We start from the raw sequence: 20,254 nt of genomic DNA, 5'->3' as shown, positions 1-20,254 counted from the left end.
TAAAGTACACATTTAAAGGGTGCTTCACTGACATTGGTGTTGGCTACGGCCATGGTGTTTAAAAAGCCTCCTTAGGTTTCTGATATACTCTATAACAGCAGTCCTCGATCCTTTTACTGCCAGGGACTCGTTTCATGGAAGACAGTTTTTCAGTTTTTCCACAGTCCAGGGATGGGGGTGGCTTTGAGATGATTCCAGTGCATTACATTTACTGTGCACTTTACTTCTATTATTATTGTGCATTTATATTTCGATTATGATTACATACTAAAATAATTATACAACTCACTATAATGTAGAATCAGTGGGATCCCTGAGCTTGTTTTTCTGCAACTAGATGGTCCCATCTGGGGACAATGGGAGACAGTCACCGATCATCAGGCATTAGATTCCCATAAGGAGCATGCAACCTAGATCCCTCACATGCACAGTTCACAGTACAGTTTGTGCTATGAGACTCTAAGGCTGCTGCTGATCTCATAGGAGGCAGAGCTCAGATGATAATGCGAGTGATGAGGAGCAGCTGTAAATACAGAAGAACCTTCGCTCACTCACCTGCCATGCACCTTCTGCTCTGCAGCCCTATTCCTAACAGGCCACAGACGACTATCGAGGTTTAGGGACCCCTGCTCTATAGCATAGGCCTTTGAAACGCCCATCAACTAAATCAGAGCAAACTTGCAAATATTTGCTACAGAAAATCTTGGCCTTTCCTCTCGCTTCAAGGAAGTGGGGTGGACATCCACATAAGCACCATTTTGTTTAGACTCTTCAACTTCCTAAATGTCTACCAACTTCCACATCTCCCCAGCTGAATGCCAAAGACCGTGGATTTGTCCTTAACCAGCCGTGCAGACTGCCTGTCTGCTGGATTCTTGTCAGGGTTTACGTCTCTCACATTTTCTGCTGCCCAGTATCTTCCACCAATGTGGACATGAAAGTGATACTCATGGAGGATTCATTGAAGTGTACGCAGTGACTCCATTCCCTTAGTTCCCTGGATGAAGCCATTCCATTAGAGAGGCTCATGTTTGACTCATACTGTGATAAGAAAGTAGATGAAGATACTGCTCTGGGTTCCCTTTTAAAAGGATATACAATAGAAATTCCTCCAAATTATCAATTCGAGGACAACAAAATGTAATGTCTCCCCAAGCAACTTTTATTTATGAATCCTGTGAAGACTGTACCTATCATATGTCGCCCTTTACCTTGGAAGGTCCAAGGAGGAAGGCCCTAGGAAGGTCTTTGGTCTCTAATAAATCTAAGGTCCATTTATAGTTTTTCTCTGCACCAATTTTACCATCTGGGCTTATTAGCCCTTCTTTTCTTTTGACCTTAACTTTCTCATTGCCTTATTATTTCTCAGCAGCCACCTCAACATTTTTTTTTTGGTTAGCCAAGAATAAATAAGTAATCCCTGCTGCTTACAAGTAGCCTCATACAGGTCTTTTTTGTTCCATTTTTAGCATAGTCACTTTTTTTGTTCAACTTTAATAAACTCCTCTAGGTATTTCGTCGAGATCCTGCCCAAGCACCATCTGAAGCCCAGTATTTTAGACGTTACCCATGTCTACAAGGGCAGCCTGGCTTAGATGACCTGAGTCCTGCAGTCCACAGGACAAGCTGGCTAGTCATAGGACACTATTACAGGTCATGAGGCCATCAGGACATATTCATGGGGAAAGATCAACTGTCTCCCAGAGCAGGCCAAGGAGACATCATTATTTAAGTTAAATGTTCAGGGGCTTGAGTTTAATTTCCTTAAGTATCAATGTACACTTAGCATATTACTATGCAACATATTTCTACTTATATTATTTTATTGTGATTAAACAAGGGGAAAAAAAAACAAGAAAGTTTATGACTCTAGGAATTCACCAAGCCTCCATACAGATAAATGTGTGTGTAGATAGACATTATGTTAGACATTTTTAAGTATAATCCTGATGGCATGTATATACTAAACAGTGTTTCATATAATGAGTATAATAAAATATTTTGGGTCTATAGATGTTTATTCAAGAAGAATGTCAGAAAAATAGGTGTATTAATTTTTAAAAGGAGGGACTGTACGAGAATGTTTATAAGATCTTATCCCAGTGATGGAAGCAGCCTTGAGTCCTATGAGTGCAACATCAGGACAAATCTAGCAAGTGTTTGATGAGAATACAAGGCTTCAAAATATCAGTTTCATCCACGCAACAGCTTCATATATGAATTAAGCCTTAGCAAAAGAAAACAAATTTGGCTACTGCTATCTAGTCTCTCTGTACCCTTTTGTCTCAAGGATACTGAGAGCGTTCAAAGAGCCAGTGAACTTACCCAGTAAGGGATTTCTGGCATATTTCCAACTGGTCCAGCAAGTGCGGTAACAGCTGCCCCAGGGTCTCATCTCCAACACAGCACTGAACTACGCTGGGAACTTCATGTGCCCGAGTCATGATCTTCACCCAGGATTTATCTATGTTAGAAAAGCGCTTGGCTTCCTATGAGAACAAGGTAACAAAGTACACTTAGATTTGGACACATCTGTGATCTCAAAGAGGCTAGAGTGTTAACCTGTCCAGATATCCAAGCAATGTATGCCTAATGTCACACACATTTTATTTAGGTTTTTATTAGGCTTTCTGTGCCATATCATCCCCTGTATTAAGAATCCTTAGCTCAACCTAAGTACTCCCATAGTGTTAAGTTAAAACAAGATATGAATACAAAAGTAATAATACAATTCAAGAAAATATGAAAAGAGAGGACACACATTTCTTTTTATGGGTTATCTCTAAATTAAGTACATATCCTATTTTTATATTTTCTATATTGAGCACTAGATTGTTTACATAGAAAAAATATTTTAAAGATACAAAATTAATTCCAGTATAACCATAATATTGTAAAAAAAAAAATTTAATGGAAAATGTACAGATTATCTTGAGAAAGCAGGAATCATATAAATTTTCTTTCTTTTTTTTTTTTTTGGAAATGTAGTCACCCATTTTATTTTATTTTAAAAGTACACAGTCAATACTCTTGTTAAGTTGCAAATTAAATTAATGTCACAGCAGTTTTGTATTGGTCGTCCATCACTGGCCCTACTATATATGCTCTTCTCGAATGAATGGCCCAAACCTTGAGGGATTTTTAGAATTTTTTGTTGAAGATTTCTTTCCTATGCATTTGTACAGTCATCCCGTTCTTTAGTAACTTTCTTTTTACCCCAAATTTGTGATTTTTGGCATGGTCTTGTATTCTTGAGTCCACATCTGCTGGCTATGATTTTTTTTTTCTAATTCAAATATTTTTTTCTTTTTTTTTAAAGACAGGGTCTCACTCTGTTGTCCAGGCTGGAGTGCAGTTGCTTAATCACAGCTCACTGCAGCCTCCATTTCCTGGGCTGAAATGATTCTCCTACCTTAGCCTCTCCAGTATCTGGAACTACAGGCATGTGCTACCATGCCTAGCTAATTTTTTTTTTAATTTTTTGTAGAGATGGAGTTTCACTATGTTGCCCAGACTGGTCTTGAACTCCTGGACTCAAGCAGTCCTCCCATCTTGGCCTCCCAAAGTGCTGGCATTACAGGCATGAGCCACCGTACCCCACCCCCAATTTTCATTTTCTGCCTTAAAGCTTTCTGTATGTTACCAATGAGAAAATACTACCTAATATGAAAGGAAAAAAATTATACCTAGCACCTTAAATATTCTACATGAATATTTCTAAGTCCAATTTTAGATTATTCTTCAACCATTAAGAGGAAAAACATGGGATTCCTGGGCAAGATGGCCAAATAGGAACAGCTCTGGTCTGCAGCTACCAAAAAGACCAGTGCAGAAGGTAGGTGATTTCTTCATTTCCAACTGAGGTACCCAGCTCATCTCACTGGGTCTGGTTAGACAGTGGATGCAGCCCAAGAAGGGCAAGCCAAAGCAGTGTGGGATGCTACCTCACCCAGGAAGTGCAAGGGGTCCAGGAACTCCCTCCGCTAGCCAAGAGAAGCCGTGATGGATCGTGCAGTGAGGGATGGTGCCATCTGGCCCAGATACTATGCTTTTCCCATGGATTTCGCAACCTGCAGAGCAGGAGACTCCCTCAGGTGCCTACACCACAAGGGCCCTGGGTTTCCAGCACAAAACTGGGTGGCTATTTGGGCAGATACCAAGCTAGCCGCAGTTTTTTTCTCATACCCCAGTGGCACCTGAAATGCCAGTGAGATGGAACCATTCACTCCCCTGGAAAGAGGGCTGAAGCCAGGGAGCCAAGTGGTCTTGCTCAGCGGATCCCGCACCCACAGAGCCCAGCTAGCTAAGATCCACCAGCTTGAAATTCTTGCTGCCAGCACAGCACTCTGAAGTCGACCTGGGACTCCTGAGCTTGGTGTGAAGAGGGGCATCTGCCATTACTGAGGCTTGAGTAGGCTGTTTTCCTCTCACAGTGTAAACAAAGCTGCTGGGAAGCTCAGACTGGGTAGAGCCCACCACAGCACCATAAAGCCACTATAGCCAGACTGCCTCTCTAGATTCCTCCTCTCTGTGAAGGGCATCTCTGAAAGAAAGGCAGCAGCCCAGTCAGGGGCTTATAGATAAAACTCCCATCTCCCTGGAGAGTACCTGGGGGAAGGGGTGGCTGTGGGTGCATCTTCAGCAAACTTAAACATTCCTGCCTGCCAGCTCTGAAGAGAGCAGAAGATCTCCAAGCACAGCACCCAAGCTCTGCTAAGGGACAGACTGTCTCCTTAAGTAGGTCCCTGACACTGTGCCTCTGGATGGGGAGACACCTCCCAGCAGGGGTTAACAGACACCTCATACAAAAGAGCTCTGGCTGGCATCTAATGAGTGCCCCTCTGAGACAAAGCATCCAGAGGAAGGAGCAAGCAGCAATCTTTGCTGTTTTGCAGCTTCTGCTGGTGAAAACCCAGGCAAACCGAGTCTGGAGTGGATCCCCAGCAATCTCAGCAGACCTACAGAATAGGGACCCAACTGTTAGAAGGAAAACTAACAAATAGGAAGCAAGAGCATCAAAATCAACAAGAAAAACAACCACACAAAAACTCCATTAGATGGTCACCAGAGGAAAGACAAAGGTAGATAAATCCATGAAGATGAGGGAAACCCAGCACAGAAAGGCTAAAAATTGCAAAACCCAGAAGGTGTCTTGTCCTCCAAAGGATCACAACTCTTCACCAGCAAGGGAACAAAACTGGACGAAGAATGACTAATGAATTAACAGAAGTAGGTTCCAGAGGGTGGGTAATAACAAACTCCTCTGAGCCAAAAGAGCATGTTCTAACCCAATGCAAGAAAGCTAAGAACCTTGACAAAAGATTAGAGGAAGTGCTAACTAGAATAACCAGACCTGATGGAGCTGATGAACACAGCATGAGAACTTCATGAAGCATATGCAAGTATCAACAGCCAAATCGATCAAGCGGAAGAAAAGATATCAGGGATTGAAGATCAGCTTAATGAAATAAGGCATGAAGAGAAGATTAGAGGAAAAAGAATGAAAAGGAATGAACAAAGCCTCCAAGAAATAAGGAACTGAATTTAATTGGTGTACCTGAAAGTGATGGGGAGAATGGAACCAAGTTAAAAACACTCTTCAGGATATTATCTAGGAGAACTTGCCTAACCTAGCAAGACAAGCCAACATTCAAATTCAGAAAATACCACAAAGATACTCCTCAAGAAAAGCAAAGCCAAGACACATAATCATCAGATTCACCAAAGTTGAAATGAAGGAAAAAATGTTAAGGGCAGCCAGAGAGACAGGTCAGATTACTCACAAAGGGAAGCCCATCAGGCTAGCAGCAGATCTCTCAACAGAAACCCTAAAAGTCAGAAGACAGTGGGCGCCAATATTCAACATTCTTAAAGATAAGAATTTTCAACCCAGAATTTCATATCCAGCCAAACTAAGCTTCATAAGTGAAGAAGAAATAAAATTCTTTACAGACAAACAAATGCCAAGGGATTTTGTCACCACCAGGCCTGCCTTACAAGAGCTCTTGAAGGAAGCACTAAATATGGAAAGGAAAAACTGATACCAGCCATTGCAAAAAGAAACCAAATTGTAAAGACCATCGACATTATAAAGAAACTGCATCAACTAATGGGCAAAATAACCAGCTAGCATCATAATGACAGGATCAAATACACACATAACAATATTAACCTTAAATATAAACAGGCTAAATGCCTCAATTAAAAGGCACAGATTGGCAAATTTGATAAATAATCAAGACCCATCAATGTGCTGTATTCAGGAGACCCATCTCATGTGCAAAGACACACATAGGCTCAAAATAAAGGGATGGAGGAATATTTACCAAGCAAGTGGAAAGCAAACAGTAGCAGGGGTTCCAATACTAGTCTCTGATCAAACAGACTTTAAACCAACAAAGACCAAAAAATACTCAAAAAAAAGGGCATTACATAATGGTAAACAGATCAATGCAACAAGAAGAGCCAACTATCCTAAATACATATACCCCCAGTACAGGAGCACCCAGATTCATAAAGCAAGTTTTTAGAGACCTACAAAGAGACTTAGACTCCCATACAATAATAGTGGGGGACTTTAACACCCCACTGTCAATGTTAGACAGATCAATGAGTCAGAAAATTAACAAAGATATTTAAAAAAAAAAAAAAAAAAAAAGCCCAGGACCAGATGGATTCACAGCCAAATTCTACCATGGGTATAAAGAGCAACTGGTACCATGCCTCCTAAAACTATTACAAACAATAGAAAAAGAGGGACTCCTCCCAACTCATTTTATAAGGCCAGCATCATCCTGATATCAAAACCTGGCAAAGTCACAATAAAAATAAATTTCAGGCCAATATCCCTGATGAACATTGATGGAAAATCCTCAATAAAATACTAGGAAACTGAAATCACATATTAAAAAGCTTATCCATCACAATCAAGTCGGCTTCATCCCTGGGATGCAAGCCTGGTTCAACATATGCAAATCAATAAACGTAATCCATCACATAAACAGAACCGAAAAACCACATGATTATCTCAATAGAGTCAGAAAAGGCCTTCAATAAAACTCAACACTCCTTCATGCTAAAAAGACTCAATAAACCAGGTATTGATGGAACATATCTGAAAATAATAATAGCTACTTATGACAAATCCACAGCCAATATCACACTGAATGGGCAAAAGCTAGAAGCATTCCCTTTGAAAACCAACACTAGTAAAAGATGACCTCTCTCACCCATTCCTATTCAATGTAGTATTAGAAGTTCTGGCCAGTGAAATCAGGCAAGAGAAAGAAATAAAGGATACTCGAATAGGAAGAGAGGAAGTCAAATTATCTCTGTTTGCAGATAACATGATGATATATTTAGAAACCCCATGGTCGGAATGCTGGGAAGATGGCCGCCTAAGAACAGCTCAGGACTTCAGCTCCCAGTGAAACTGCAGAGGGTGAGTGGACGCCGCATTTCCAGATGAACTCTTATTGCCCACAGACCAGGAGATACCCAGGCAGAGGGGTCGCCAGCGTCACAGTCCCAGCCGGTGCGGCTGTTTTGGCCCCCGTGGGGCTGATTCCGCCCGCGCGGCTGCTGTGACCACGCCCTGTTGATGCGGTTCTCCGTACAAAAGCCACTGGTCTGGGAGCCCTCTTAGCTGGCGAGCAGAGCCCTGAGATGGCAGAGTTGCCCATTCATCTGAAATAGCGAGCCAGGACAGGAGATTCCTAGGCAAAAAATCCGCCAGGAGCCGGTGCCACAGTTCGAGCCGATTCAGGGAGTCGCAGCACGGGAGATCCCGGCGCCTTTTCAACAAGCGACTGGAACGCGCAGTTGTTCAACTTAAAAGAAAAGACTCTGAGTCAGGGAGCCAGGTGATCAGGCTCGGTTAGTCCCACCCCTCCACCCCCAACAACAATGAAAACAAAAACAGTAATTGGGAACCCTCTGGGTTGAGCCCTTCAAACCAAGCACAGCTGAACCGGGACGGTCCGGCTCAGTGGTGGAGGGGCTTCCGCCATTACTGAGACTCTCCACAGCTACGGAGGCAGACCGCCATTGCCGAGGCAACCCACCATTGCCGAGGCAACCTGCCACAACAGAGAGAGTCCGCCATAACAGAGGCGGGGCCACCGTTGCTGAGACAGTTCTAACTACGCCCATATAAACAGGACTGCAGGGAAGAGCTCAGGGCAGCTGGGCGGAGCCCACAGCAGCTCAGCAAAGCCCCTGCGGGCAGACAGTGGCTAGGCTTGCTGCTAACTGGGCGGGTCAGACCTGAAAGAAAAATCAAAAAAGGCAGCAGTGCAACGGAAACTCATAAAGCTCCAACTCCCTAGGACAGAGCACCTGGGAACAAAAAGTGCTTTATGAGTTCAGCTGCAGCAGACCTAAACATACCTGCCCAGCAGCTCTGAACAAACAATGGAGCTCACAATTCAGGACTTAAGCCCCAATAAAATATAGACTGTCTCCTCAAGTAGCTCCCTGACCCCCATAGATCCAAAGACTCACCTCATAAAGGAGAGAACGGACTGACAGTTGGCGAGCATCCTTCTGGGACAAAGATAGCAGAAGAGGAAACTGGCAGCAACCCTTACTGTTCTGCAGCTGCTGCAGGTGATCCCCAGGCAAGCAGGGCCTGGAGAGGACCTCAGCAGTCCTACAGCAGAGGGGTCAGACTGTTAGAAGGAAAGCTTAAAAAAAAAAAAAAAAAAGTAACTTCAGCATCCATGAACTAGAAGCTCACTCAGAGACCCAATCTGAAAGACAGTAATTACAAAGACAACAGGTGGATAAACCCACAAAAATGGGAAGAAACCAACGCAAAAAAGATGAAAACTCCCGAAACCAGAACACCTCTCCTCCTAAAAGGGATCACAACTCCTCACCAGCAAGGGAACCAGACTGGATGGAGAAGGAGGGTGATGAAATGACAGAATCAGACTTCAGAAGGTGGATAGTAAGAAACTACAGTGAGCCAGAAGAACATGTTCTAACCCAACGCAAAGAAAATAGGAACCTTGAAAAAAGATTGGATGAACGGCTAATGAGAATGGACAGCATAGAGAGGAATATAAGTGAATTGATGGAGCTGAAAAACACAACATAAGAACTTCGTGAAGCATGCACAAGCTTCAACAACCGAATTGACCAAGCAGAAGAAAGGATATCAGAGGTCGAAGATCAACTCAATGAAATAAAGAGAGAAGGCAAGAACAGAGAAAAAAGCGCAAAAAGGAATGAACAAAATCTTCAAGAAATGTGGGACTATGTGAAAAGACCCAATCTACATCTGATAGGTGTACCTGAATGTGATGAAGAGAATGAATCCAAGCTGGAAAATACTCTTCAGGATATTATCCAGGAAAACTTCCCCAACCTAGCAAGGCAGACCAATATTCAAATCCAGGAAATACAGAGAACACCACAAAGATATTCCTCAAGAAGAGCAACCCCAAGGCACATAATCGTCAGATTCACCAGGGTTGAAATGAAAGAGAAAATGCTAAGGGCAGCCAGAGAGAAAGGTTGGGTTACCCACAAAGAGAAGCCCATTAGACTCACAGCAGATCTCTCAGCAGAAACCCTACAAGCCAGAAGAGATTGGGGGCCAATATTCAACATGCTTAAAGAAAAGAACTTTCAACCCAGAATCTCCTATCCAGCCAAACTAAGCTTCATAAGTGAAGGAAAAATAAAATCCTTTGTGAACAAGCAAGCACTCAGAGATTTCATCACCACCAAACCTGCTCTACAAGAACTCCTGAAAGAGGCTCTACACATATAAAGGAACAACCAGTACCAGCCACTCCAAAAACACACCAAATGGTAAAAGAGCATCAACACAATAAAGAAGCTGCATCAACTTACCAACAAAACAGCCAGGTAGCATCAAAATGACAGTATCAAATTCACACATAACAATACTATCCCTAAATGTCAATGGACTAAATGCCCCAATCAAAAGACACAGAGTGATAAATTGGATAAAAAGCCAAAACCCATCAGTGTGCTGTATCCAGGAAACCCATCTTACATGCAAGGATACACAAAGGCTCAAAATAAAGGGATGGAGGAAGATCTACCAAGCAAATGGAGAGCAAAAAAAAGCAGGAGTTGCAATTCTCATCTCTGATAAAACAGACTTTAAAGCAACAAAGATCAAAAGAGACAAAGAAGGACATTACATAATGGTAAAAGGATCACTGCAACAAGAAGAGCTAACGATCCTAAATATATACGCACCCAATACAGGAACACCCAGATACATAAGGCAAGTTCTTAATGACTTACAAAGAGACTTAGACTCCCACACAATAATAGTGGGAGGCTTTAACACCCCATTGTCAATATTAGACAGATCAACCAGACAGAAAATCTACAAGGATATCCAGGACCTGAACTCGGACCTGGAACAAGCAAACCTAATAGACATTTACAGAACTCTCCACCCCAAATCCACAGAATATACATTCTTCTCAGCACCACATCACACCTACTCTAAAATTGACCACATAATTGGCAATAAATCACTCCTCAGCAAATGCAAAAGAACAGAAATCATAACAAACAGTCTCTCAGACCACAGTGCAATCGAGTTAGAACTCAGAATGCAGAAACTAACTCAGAACCGCACAGCTTCATGGAAACTGAACAACTTGCTCTTGAATGTTGACTGGATAAACAATGAAATGAAGGCAGAAATAAAGATGTTCTTCGAAACCAATGAGAACGAAGACACAACATACCAGAATCTCTGGGACACATTTAAAGCAGTCTCTAGAGGAAAATATATAGCAATGAGTGCCCACATGAGAAGAAAGGAGAGATCTAAAATTGACACCCTATCATCAAAATTGAAAGAGCTAGAGGAGCAAGATCAAAAAAACTCAAAACCTAGCAGAAGACAGGAAATAACTAAGATCAGAGCAGAACTGAAGGAAATAGAGACGCAAAAAAACTCTTCAAAAAATCAATAAATCCAGGAGCTGGTTTTTTGAAAAGATCAACAAAATAGACAGACCACTAGCCAGATTAATAAAAAAGAAAAGAGAGAATAACCAAATTGATGCAATAAAAAACGATAAAGGGGATATCACCACAGATTCCACAGAAATCCAAACCATCATCAGAGATTATTACAAACAACTCTATGCACATAAACTAGTAAACCTGGAAGAAATGGATAAATTCCTGGACACCTGCATCCTCCCAAGCCTAAACCTGGAAGAAGCCGAAACCCTGAATAGACCAATAACATGGTCTGAAGTCGAGGCAGCAATAAAGAGCCTACCACCCAAAAAAAGCCCAGGTCCAGATGGGTTCACAGCTGAATTCTACCAGACATACAAAGAGGAGCTGAGACCATTCCTTCTGAAACTATTCCAGACAATCCAAAAAGAGGGAATCCTTCCCAAATCATTTTACGAGACCAACATCATCCTGATGCCAAAACCCGGCAGAGACTCAACAAGAAAAGAAAATTTCAGGCCAATATCCATGATGAACATAGATGCAAAAATCTTCAATAAAATGCTGGCAAACCAATTGCAACAGCATATCAAAAAGCTCATCCACCATGATCAAGTAGGATTCATCCCGGGGATGCAAGGCTGGTTCAACATACGCAAGTCCATAAACATAATTCACCACATAAACAGAACCAAAGACAAAAACCACATGATTATCTCAATTGATGCAGAGAAGGCTTTTGACAAAATTCAACAACTCTTTATGCTAAAAACCCTCTATAAACTAGGTATTGACGGAACATATCTCAAAACAATAAAAGCTATTTACGACAAACCAACAGCCAATATCATACTGAATGAGCAAAAACTGGAAGCATGACCTCTGAAATCTGGCACTAGACAAGGATGCCCTCTCTCACCACTCCTATTCAATATAGTACTGGAAGTTCTAGCCAGAGCAATCAGGCAAGAAAAAGAAACAGCGGGTATCCAAATTGGAAAGGAGGAAATCAAATTGTCTCTATTTGCAGATTGTACATGATTGTATATCTAGAAGACCACATCATCTCAGCCCAAAGTCTCCTGAAACTGATAAACAACTTCAGCAAAGTCTCAGGATACAAAATCAACATGCAAAAATCACAAGCATTCCTATACACCAGTAATAGACTTCAAGAGAGCCAAATCAAGAACGAACTGCCATTCACAATTGCTACAAAGAGAATAAAATACCTAGGAATACAACTAACAAGGAACATAAAGGACCTCTTCAAGGAGAACTACAAGCCACTGCTCAACGAAATAAGAGAGGATACAAACAGATGGAGAAACATTCCATGTTCATGGTTAGGAAGAATCAATATCGTGAAAATGGCCATACTGCCCAAAGTAATTTACAGATTCAGCGCTATTCCCATCAAGCTACCAATGACCTTCTTCATAGAACTGGAAAAAAACACCTTAAACTTCATATGGAACCAAGAGAGCCCGCATAGCCAAGTCAATTCTAAGCAAAAAGAACAAAGCAGGAGGCATCACGCTACCGGACTTCAAACTATACTACAAGGCTACAGTAATCAAAACAGCATGGTACTGGTACCAAAACAGAGATATAGACCAATGGAACAGAACAGAGGCCTCACAGGAAATACAACATACCCACAACCATCTGATCTTTGACAAACCTGACAAAAACAAGCAATGGGGAAAGGACTCCCTGTTTAATAAATGGTGTTGGGAAAACTGGCTAGCCATGTGCAGAAAGCAGAAACAGGACCCCCTCCTGACACCTTACACCAAAATTAACTCCAGATGGATTAAAGACTTAAACATCAGACCTAACACCATAAAAACCCTAGAAGAAAATCTAGGCAAAACCACTCAGGACATAGGTGTAGGCAAGGACTTCATGACCAAAATGCCAAAAGCAATGGCAACAAAAGCCAAAATAGACAAATGGGACCTAATCAAACTCCACAGCTTCTGCACAGCAAAAGAAACAGTCAGTATATTGAATTGGCAACCAACAGAATGGGAAAAAATTTTTGCAGTCTACCCGTCTGACAAGAGGCTGATATCCAGAATTTACAAAGAACTAAAGCAGATCTACAAGAAAAAAACAAACAAGCCCATTCAAAAATGGGCGAAGGATATGAACAGATACTTTACAAAAGAAGACATACAGGAGGCCAACAAACATATGAAAAAAATGCTCATCATCACTGGTCATCAGAGAAATGCAAATCAAAACCACATTGAGATACCATCTCACACCAGTTAGAATGGCGATCATTAAAAAATCAGGAAACAACAGATGCTGGAGAGGATGTGGAGAAATAGGAACACTTTTACACTGTTGGTGGGAATGTAAATTAATTCAACCATTGTGGAAGACAGTGTGGCGATTCCTTAAGGACCTAAAAATAGAAATCCCATTTGACCCAGCAATCCCATTACTGGGTATATATCCAAAGGATTATAAATCATTCTACTACAAGGACACGTGCACACGAATGTTCATTGCAGCACTGTTTACAATAGCAAAGACCTGGAACCAACCCAAATGCCCAACGATGATAGACTGGATAGGGAAAATGTGGTACATATACACCATGGAATATTATGCAGCCATCAAAAACGATGAGTTCACCTCCTTTGTAGGGACATGGATGAACCTGGAAACCATCATTCTCAGCAAACTGACACAAGAGCAGAAAATCAAACACTGTATATTCTCACTCATAGGCAAGTGTTGAACAATGAGAACACATGGACACAGGGAGGGGAGCACTACACACTGGGGTCGGTTGGGGGGAAATGGGGGAGGGACGGGGGGTGGGGAGGTGGGAAGAGATAGCATGGGGAGAAATGACAGATACAGGTGAGGGGACAGAAGACAGCAAACCACATTGCCATGTGTGTACCTATGCAACAATCTTGCATGTTCTTCACATGTACCCCAAAACCTAAAATGCAATAAAAAAAAAGAAAGAAACCCCATGGTCTCAGCCTAAAAACTCCTTAAGCTGATAAGCAACTTCAGGAAATTTTCATGATATAAAATCAATGAGCAAAAATCACAAGCATTCCTATACACCAATAATAGACTAACGGAGAGCCAAATCGTGAGTGAACTCCCATTCACAATTGCTACAAAGAGAATAAAATACCTAGGAATAAAACTAACAAGGGATGTGAAGGACCTCTTCAAGGAGAACTACAAACCACTGCTGAAGGAAATAAGAGAAGACAAAAACAAACGGAAAAGCATTCCACGCTCATGGATAGGAAGAATCAATATTATAAAAATGGCTATACTTCTCAAAATAACTTACAGATTCAATGCTATTCCCATCAAGCCACCATTGGCTTTCTTCACAGAAATGGAAAAAAAAACTACTTTAAATTTCATATGGAACCAAAAAAGAGCCCATATAGCCAAGACAATCCTAAGCAAAAAGAACAAAGGGAGGCATCACACTACCTGACTGAAACTAAACTACAAAGTGACAGTCACCCAAACAGCATGGTACTGATACCTAAACAGAGATATAGACCAATGGAACAGAACAGAGGCCTCAGAGGCAACACCACACATCTACAACTATCTGACCTTTCACAAACCAGACAAAAACAAGCAATAGGGAAATAATTCCCTATTTAATAAATGTTGTTGGGAAAACAGGCTAGCCATGTGCAGAAAGCTGAAACTGAACCCCTTCTTTATACCTTATACAAAAATTAACTTAATATGGATTAAAGATTTAAACATAAGACCTAAAACCATAAAAACCCTAGAAGAAAACCTAGGCAATAGCATTCAGGACATAGGCATGGGCAAAGACTTTATGACTAAAACACCAAAAGCAATTGCAACAAAAGCCAAAATTAATGAATGAGATCTAATTAAACTAAAGAGCTTCTGCACAGCAAAAGAAACTATCACCAGAGTGAATAGACAACCTACAGAATGGGAGAAAATTTTTGCAATCTATCCTTCTGACAAAGGGCTAATATCCAGAATCTACAAGGAACTTAAACAAATTTACAAGAAAAAAACAATCCCACCAAAAAGTGGGCAAAGGATATGAACAAACACTTCTCAAAAGAAGACATTTACATGGCCAACAAGCATATGAAAAAAAAGCTCATCATCACTGGTCATTAGAGAAATGCAAATCAAAACCACAATGACGTACCATCTCACACCAGTTAGAACAATGATCATTAAAAAGTCAGGTAACAACAGATGCTGGAGAGGGTGTGGAGAAATAGGAACACTTTTACAGTGTTTGTGGGTGTGTAAATGAGTTCGACCACTGTGGAAGGCAGTGTGGTGATTCCTCAAGGATCTAGAACTAGAAATACCATTTGACCCAGCAATCCCATTACTGGGTATATACCCAAAGGATTATAAATTATCCTATTATATAGAAACATGCACACATATGTTTATTGCAGCACTATACACACAGCAAAGACTTGGAGCCAACCCAAATGCCCATAAATATTAGACTGGATAAAGAAAATGTGGCACACATACACCATGGAATACTAAGCAGCCATAAAAAGGAAGGAGTTCATGTCCTTTGCAGGGTCATGGATGAAGCTGGAACAGAAAACCAAACACTGCATGTTCTCACTCATAAGTGAGAGCTGAACAATGAGAACATATGGACACAGGGAGGGGAACATCACACACAGGGGCCTGTCAGGGGGTGGGGGTCAAGAGGAGCAATAGCATTAGGAGAAATACCTAATGCAGATGACAGGTTGATGGGTGCAGCAAACCACCATGGCATATGTATACCTATGTAACAAACCTGCACAATCTGCACATGTATCCCAGACCTTAAAGTATAATTTAAAAAATCCAAACCTACTATTTATAACCTTAAGAAAAGAAGAAAAAAAGCATGCACAAATACAAATCAAAAATAAAGTAAAATTTTAGTGAGTGAATAAATTTCACTATTGCCTTCAAAATAAATGGTCTGCAGTCTATAATTTGATCTGTCTTTTGTAATCAAACTGAAAACTATCCAAAGAGAAACCTATGTGATGAAAACATAATCATGCTTCTAAAACTGAAATATATTGTTAAAATGTTATCATCTTCCATATAGCTTAAGGTAATTGAACAAGAATCCTTGAGAATTGGTTAAAATGTTCATTTAAAAATCTCAAAATATATTCCGTATATACCTAGTAAAATGATTACGATTTGATGAAAAATACATACTCAACATCTTGAAAAGTTCTTTTTGTTTTGGAGATTTTTTCTGCACATTTCCACCCCTCAATTTTACAGTACAGATATAATTGGGTACATTGTATTGTATGCGTTACTTTAAAATGTCAGCAGTAGAAGAACAAATTAGCCTAGAATTGTCAAGATAACTGCACTATAATTCTACACTGTTCCAAACTGTACCTTGAAATTATCTAAAGAAGCAGATCAATTACACAATCCCTGATTCTTTGTTTTTTTAACCCTCTATTTCCTATCAAACCTCCACAGTTTTGCAGCATTCTTACTCTGGTTGCCACCCCTTTCCTTTCCAAAATTCTTCATTCCCTTTGAAGAATAACACCATTAACAGTAACAACAAAAAGATTGAGGGGAGCAGTTCAATAGAAGTTAAATATTATTGCATTATTTAAGGGAATATTCATTCTTAGATCTCTCTGAAAAATCTGATGAAATCATAAAGTAGATTATGAAACCTTGGGCAGCTGCTTGGCAATGTCTCCTCCCACAAAAACAGCTTCTAAATAAATCCACAGGTTTTGCACCGTCATCCAGCGCTCGATGATGTCTGTTGAGTTGGAAAGGTACTGCACCCATTTTTGAATCTGAGCTTTGAATGGCATATTGTACCTAAAATAAGAAATGGGTTCAGGATTTGGTTTTGGTTTTCATCATGCTGTTGTTTTAAAGCTAAAGAGGTTTTTAAAAATCTTAATTTGTATCCTCTTTCTTTATAACCTTAACTGTTTTTTTAAATGATGGCTTTTAAAATGATGCAACCAAATGATTAGTTCATCCCTATCTATTGTGCATTGTTAAGTTTAGCTTTTTCCCTTTTGATCCAGAGCTTAGAGAAGGGTGAGCGATTTACAATCTAGAGAGTAGCTCAGGCATCAGACTTGATTCCACCAAGCTTCCAGGGTAATACATTTACTCTCATTGCTGCTATGGCTATGAGAATAATATTCACTCTACTGAGCTGCTGTGCCTATTTCATGGGATCTCTGGTTTTTCATATAATATGGAGCCATTATAGAACAATCAGGGCAGACCAGACAACTAATGCAATCTTCAAATATGATAACATCTGGACTCTCTCCTTAGCTTCCCCTTTTCTGCATCTCTTTCTAACTTCCCCCGCACTTGTGTCCAACCCACTCACGTTTGATGTACATGTGTGTAAGATCACTGCCTCTTCCATAGTTAATCTGTCTTCCCCTTTTCCTCTTTGAGACAGACTGCCTTCCAGTGGCCTCCCAATGTCCTTTTCTCTTTCTGCCCTTCGATGTGAGCTCATAATTACTTAACTAAATTACTGAATTTCCCAGTTTCCCATTGCAGTAATGTGCAGTCACAAGGCTAAGTTCCACATCAACAGTGCTTCGTCTTAGCTGAACACTGGAATCATCTCACCAACATTAAATATGACTGCTGCCTGCCTGAGTCCTACCTACAGAGACTGATTCAATGGGTCTGGGAAGTGGCCCAGGCATTGGGATTTTTTGAAGTTTTTTCAGTTGCAAAGATTGAGAACCACTCTTCTACATGAAATGTGAGTAGTGGCATTGGATGTAATGGATAGTATGGGAAATAAGGTCACACCTTGGAAAGACTGAGTGTGCCAGACATAGCTTGGGTCCCTGATGATGTGGTGAAGCCCCCATTCCAACTCGAACCATCTACCTTAGGACTTCTTTTACATGTGAGCAATATAAACATCAGTGTTATATTAGTCATTTTGTATGTGGTTTTTCTGTTACTTACAGACAAACTTAACATTAAATGATTGTACAGCTTATCTTTATGTTTCTTCTTTTTCTTATCCCTTCATAGATCTTTCTAGCCCTATATAATATGGACTTGAAGTTGTATTATTGCATGAGTTTAATTTCCATGTTCTTAATTGCTAACCAAATTCTTTTAATATTCCACACACCTTTCTGAGTATCTGTATGCTCTTCACTAGAATATAGGTCCATAGAAACAGAGATCTTTCCCTTATTTGTTGTTCTATCCACAACACCTACACGAGTACATTGCACACACAGTAAGGGTTCAATAAATATATATTGAAAAAAACACTCCTCCCATAACTCTATCTGTAGATTAGATGCCATTGATGAGAAAAGTTTCCCCACCCCAACCAGATAATTTTTACTTAATTTATATGTGTGTCGTCTTTTCTATCTCTCTAGAATATATTATTGTCCATCTATCCCTTATTCTGGTTTGGTATGAATAGTAGTCAAGCTCATTAAAACTCACTAAATCCTGAGAAGTCCAAACTCAAGATTACTAATGGTCTAACTTCATATCCCCATATTACTTACTTTCGTGTAAGAATTAAGTTAAAGTAGGGAAATTTTCATTGAGATAGCATGAAGTACACAGTATTTCCAACACTAAAAGTATTGATACACATACATACAAGGAATTGAGTGATATTTTAAAGCTAGAATAGAACAACAAATTTATATCTCAATGGTATCTACATTCTGTACAATTACCACATATTTAAGAAGATTCTGAGGAACAAAAACATTATTTCAGAAAGAGCAAACAGAAGCAATGAAACAAGGAAATGTAAGTTCATGACTGTACAGTGTGCATGTCCAGAATGTGAGAGGTGGCACTTACGCATTATATACGTGTAGCAAAAGTTCACATGTGGCCGGGTGCTGTGGCTCACACCCATAATCTCAGCACTTTGGGAGGCAGAGGCGGGCGAATCACCTGAGACCAGGAGTTTGAGACCAGTCTGGTCAATATGGTGAAACCCTGTCTCACCTAAAAATACAAAAATTAGCCAAGCATGGTGGCGGTCATCTGTAATCTCAGCTACTCTGGAGGCTGAGGCAGGAGAATCACTTGAACCCAGAAGGCTGAGGTTGTAGTGGGCTGAGATGGCGTCATTGCACTCCAGTTGGGTGACAGAGAGAGGCTCTGTCTCAAAAAAAGAAAAACGTTCACACATACCCCTTAAATTTGTACAAATATAAAAAATAAAGTATGTAAACAACTGAGAGTTTCTAGTCCACAGATGGTGGCAAAAAAAAAAGGCTTTTCGAATAGAATGATTGTTCTGGAATTCAGAATAACATTCCTCCTGGACTCTAGAGGCTGTAGAGCTGTCAGCTGTGCAGTGAGGCTCGTCAGCAGCAAAGCTGAAATGTTCCCAAGAGCCAAGTGGCTAATTGTCCAGCGGATGGTCTCGGATACATCCCGCAAACAGAGGATAATGAAATAAAACCACCGTTACACATGCTGAAACATGTGCCCGAGGCCAAAATGAAAACAAGAATAATTGGAATATAATCTATGGATTATTAATATATAAGTGGGTGCCGATGTTTTGGATATAAAAATTCATTAGTCAATTTAATTAAATCAAGTATTTTCAACATTGAATAGATTGTATGAAGGGTATTATTATAATGCACTTTTTATTCATTTGAAATGTTTGCTATTGCGGTTATTATTATAATGCACTTTTTATTCATTTGAAATGTTTGCTACTACAGTTCTCAAATCTAAGGAAAAAGATAGATGGTTTTCCCACCTGTTGCTCAGTAGGGAACCCAGCAACATCAAACTGTCCTCCATGTTGGCGATGATTTCCGAGGTACTGTCTCCCCGCAAGAGGAGCTCTCCACGGGTTTTAAAGCTGCCAAAGGTGAACATTTTGTTGTCCCATTCATTAATCACTTGCTTCAGCTTTTGTTCAATGTCTCTCTCTTTCACCGCACTGATACAGATGTCCTATCAAAATGGCAAGCTCTCCTGTTATTGCATGAAAGTCACACATCCTTCCTTAATAGTCTAGTTGAAAGACCCTATCTTCACTGTTTGCTTTATATATATATATATGCATATATATACATATATATGCATATATATATACATATATATATGCATATATATATACATATATATATAAACTTTTATATTTCCAGACCCAAAATGCAGTTAATGCAGTTTTATAAATAGAATGTTCATATGCAGATACTGATGCAGTAAGAGAGATGGAGATAAAGATATAATT

At 40.2% G+C, this 20,254-nt stretch overlaps 1 protein-coding gene across 4 annotated transcripts in view; it reads right to left on the bottom strand.

The window, feature by feature from the left end:
- The window catches only part of DNAH5 (dynein axonemal heavy chain 5), a 358,938-nt gene that overhangs the window by 174,652 nt on the left and 164,032 nt on the right, over nt 1-20,254 (bottom strand). For all 4 annotated transcript variants that reach the window (XM_039471819.2, XM_074387173.1, XM_003932490.4 and 1 more), the window contains 3 exons: nt 19,772-19,971; nt 16,689-16,842; nt 2,326-2,489 (listed from right to left, as the gene is read on the bottom strand). In XM_039471819.2, the coding sequence (XP_039327753.2) occupies nt 2,326-2,489; nt 16,689-16,842; nt 19,772-19,971 (518 nt within the window). The remainder of the gene's footprint in view (nt 1-2,325; nt 2,490-16,688; nt 16,843-19,771; nt 19,972-20,254) is intronic.

The sequence above is a fragment of the Saimiri boliviensis genome, chromosome 1 (genome assembly GCF_048565385.1).
Source record: "Saimiri boliviensis isolate mSaiBol1 chromosome 1, mSaiBol1.pri, whole genome shotgun sequence".
NCBI lineage: Eukaryota > Metazoa > Chordata > Mammalia > Primates > Cebidae > Saimiri > Saimiri boliviensis.
Note: the sequence above shows the minus strand (reverse complement) of the source record. Positions and strands in the feature narration are given on the sequence as shown.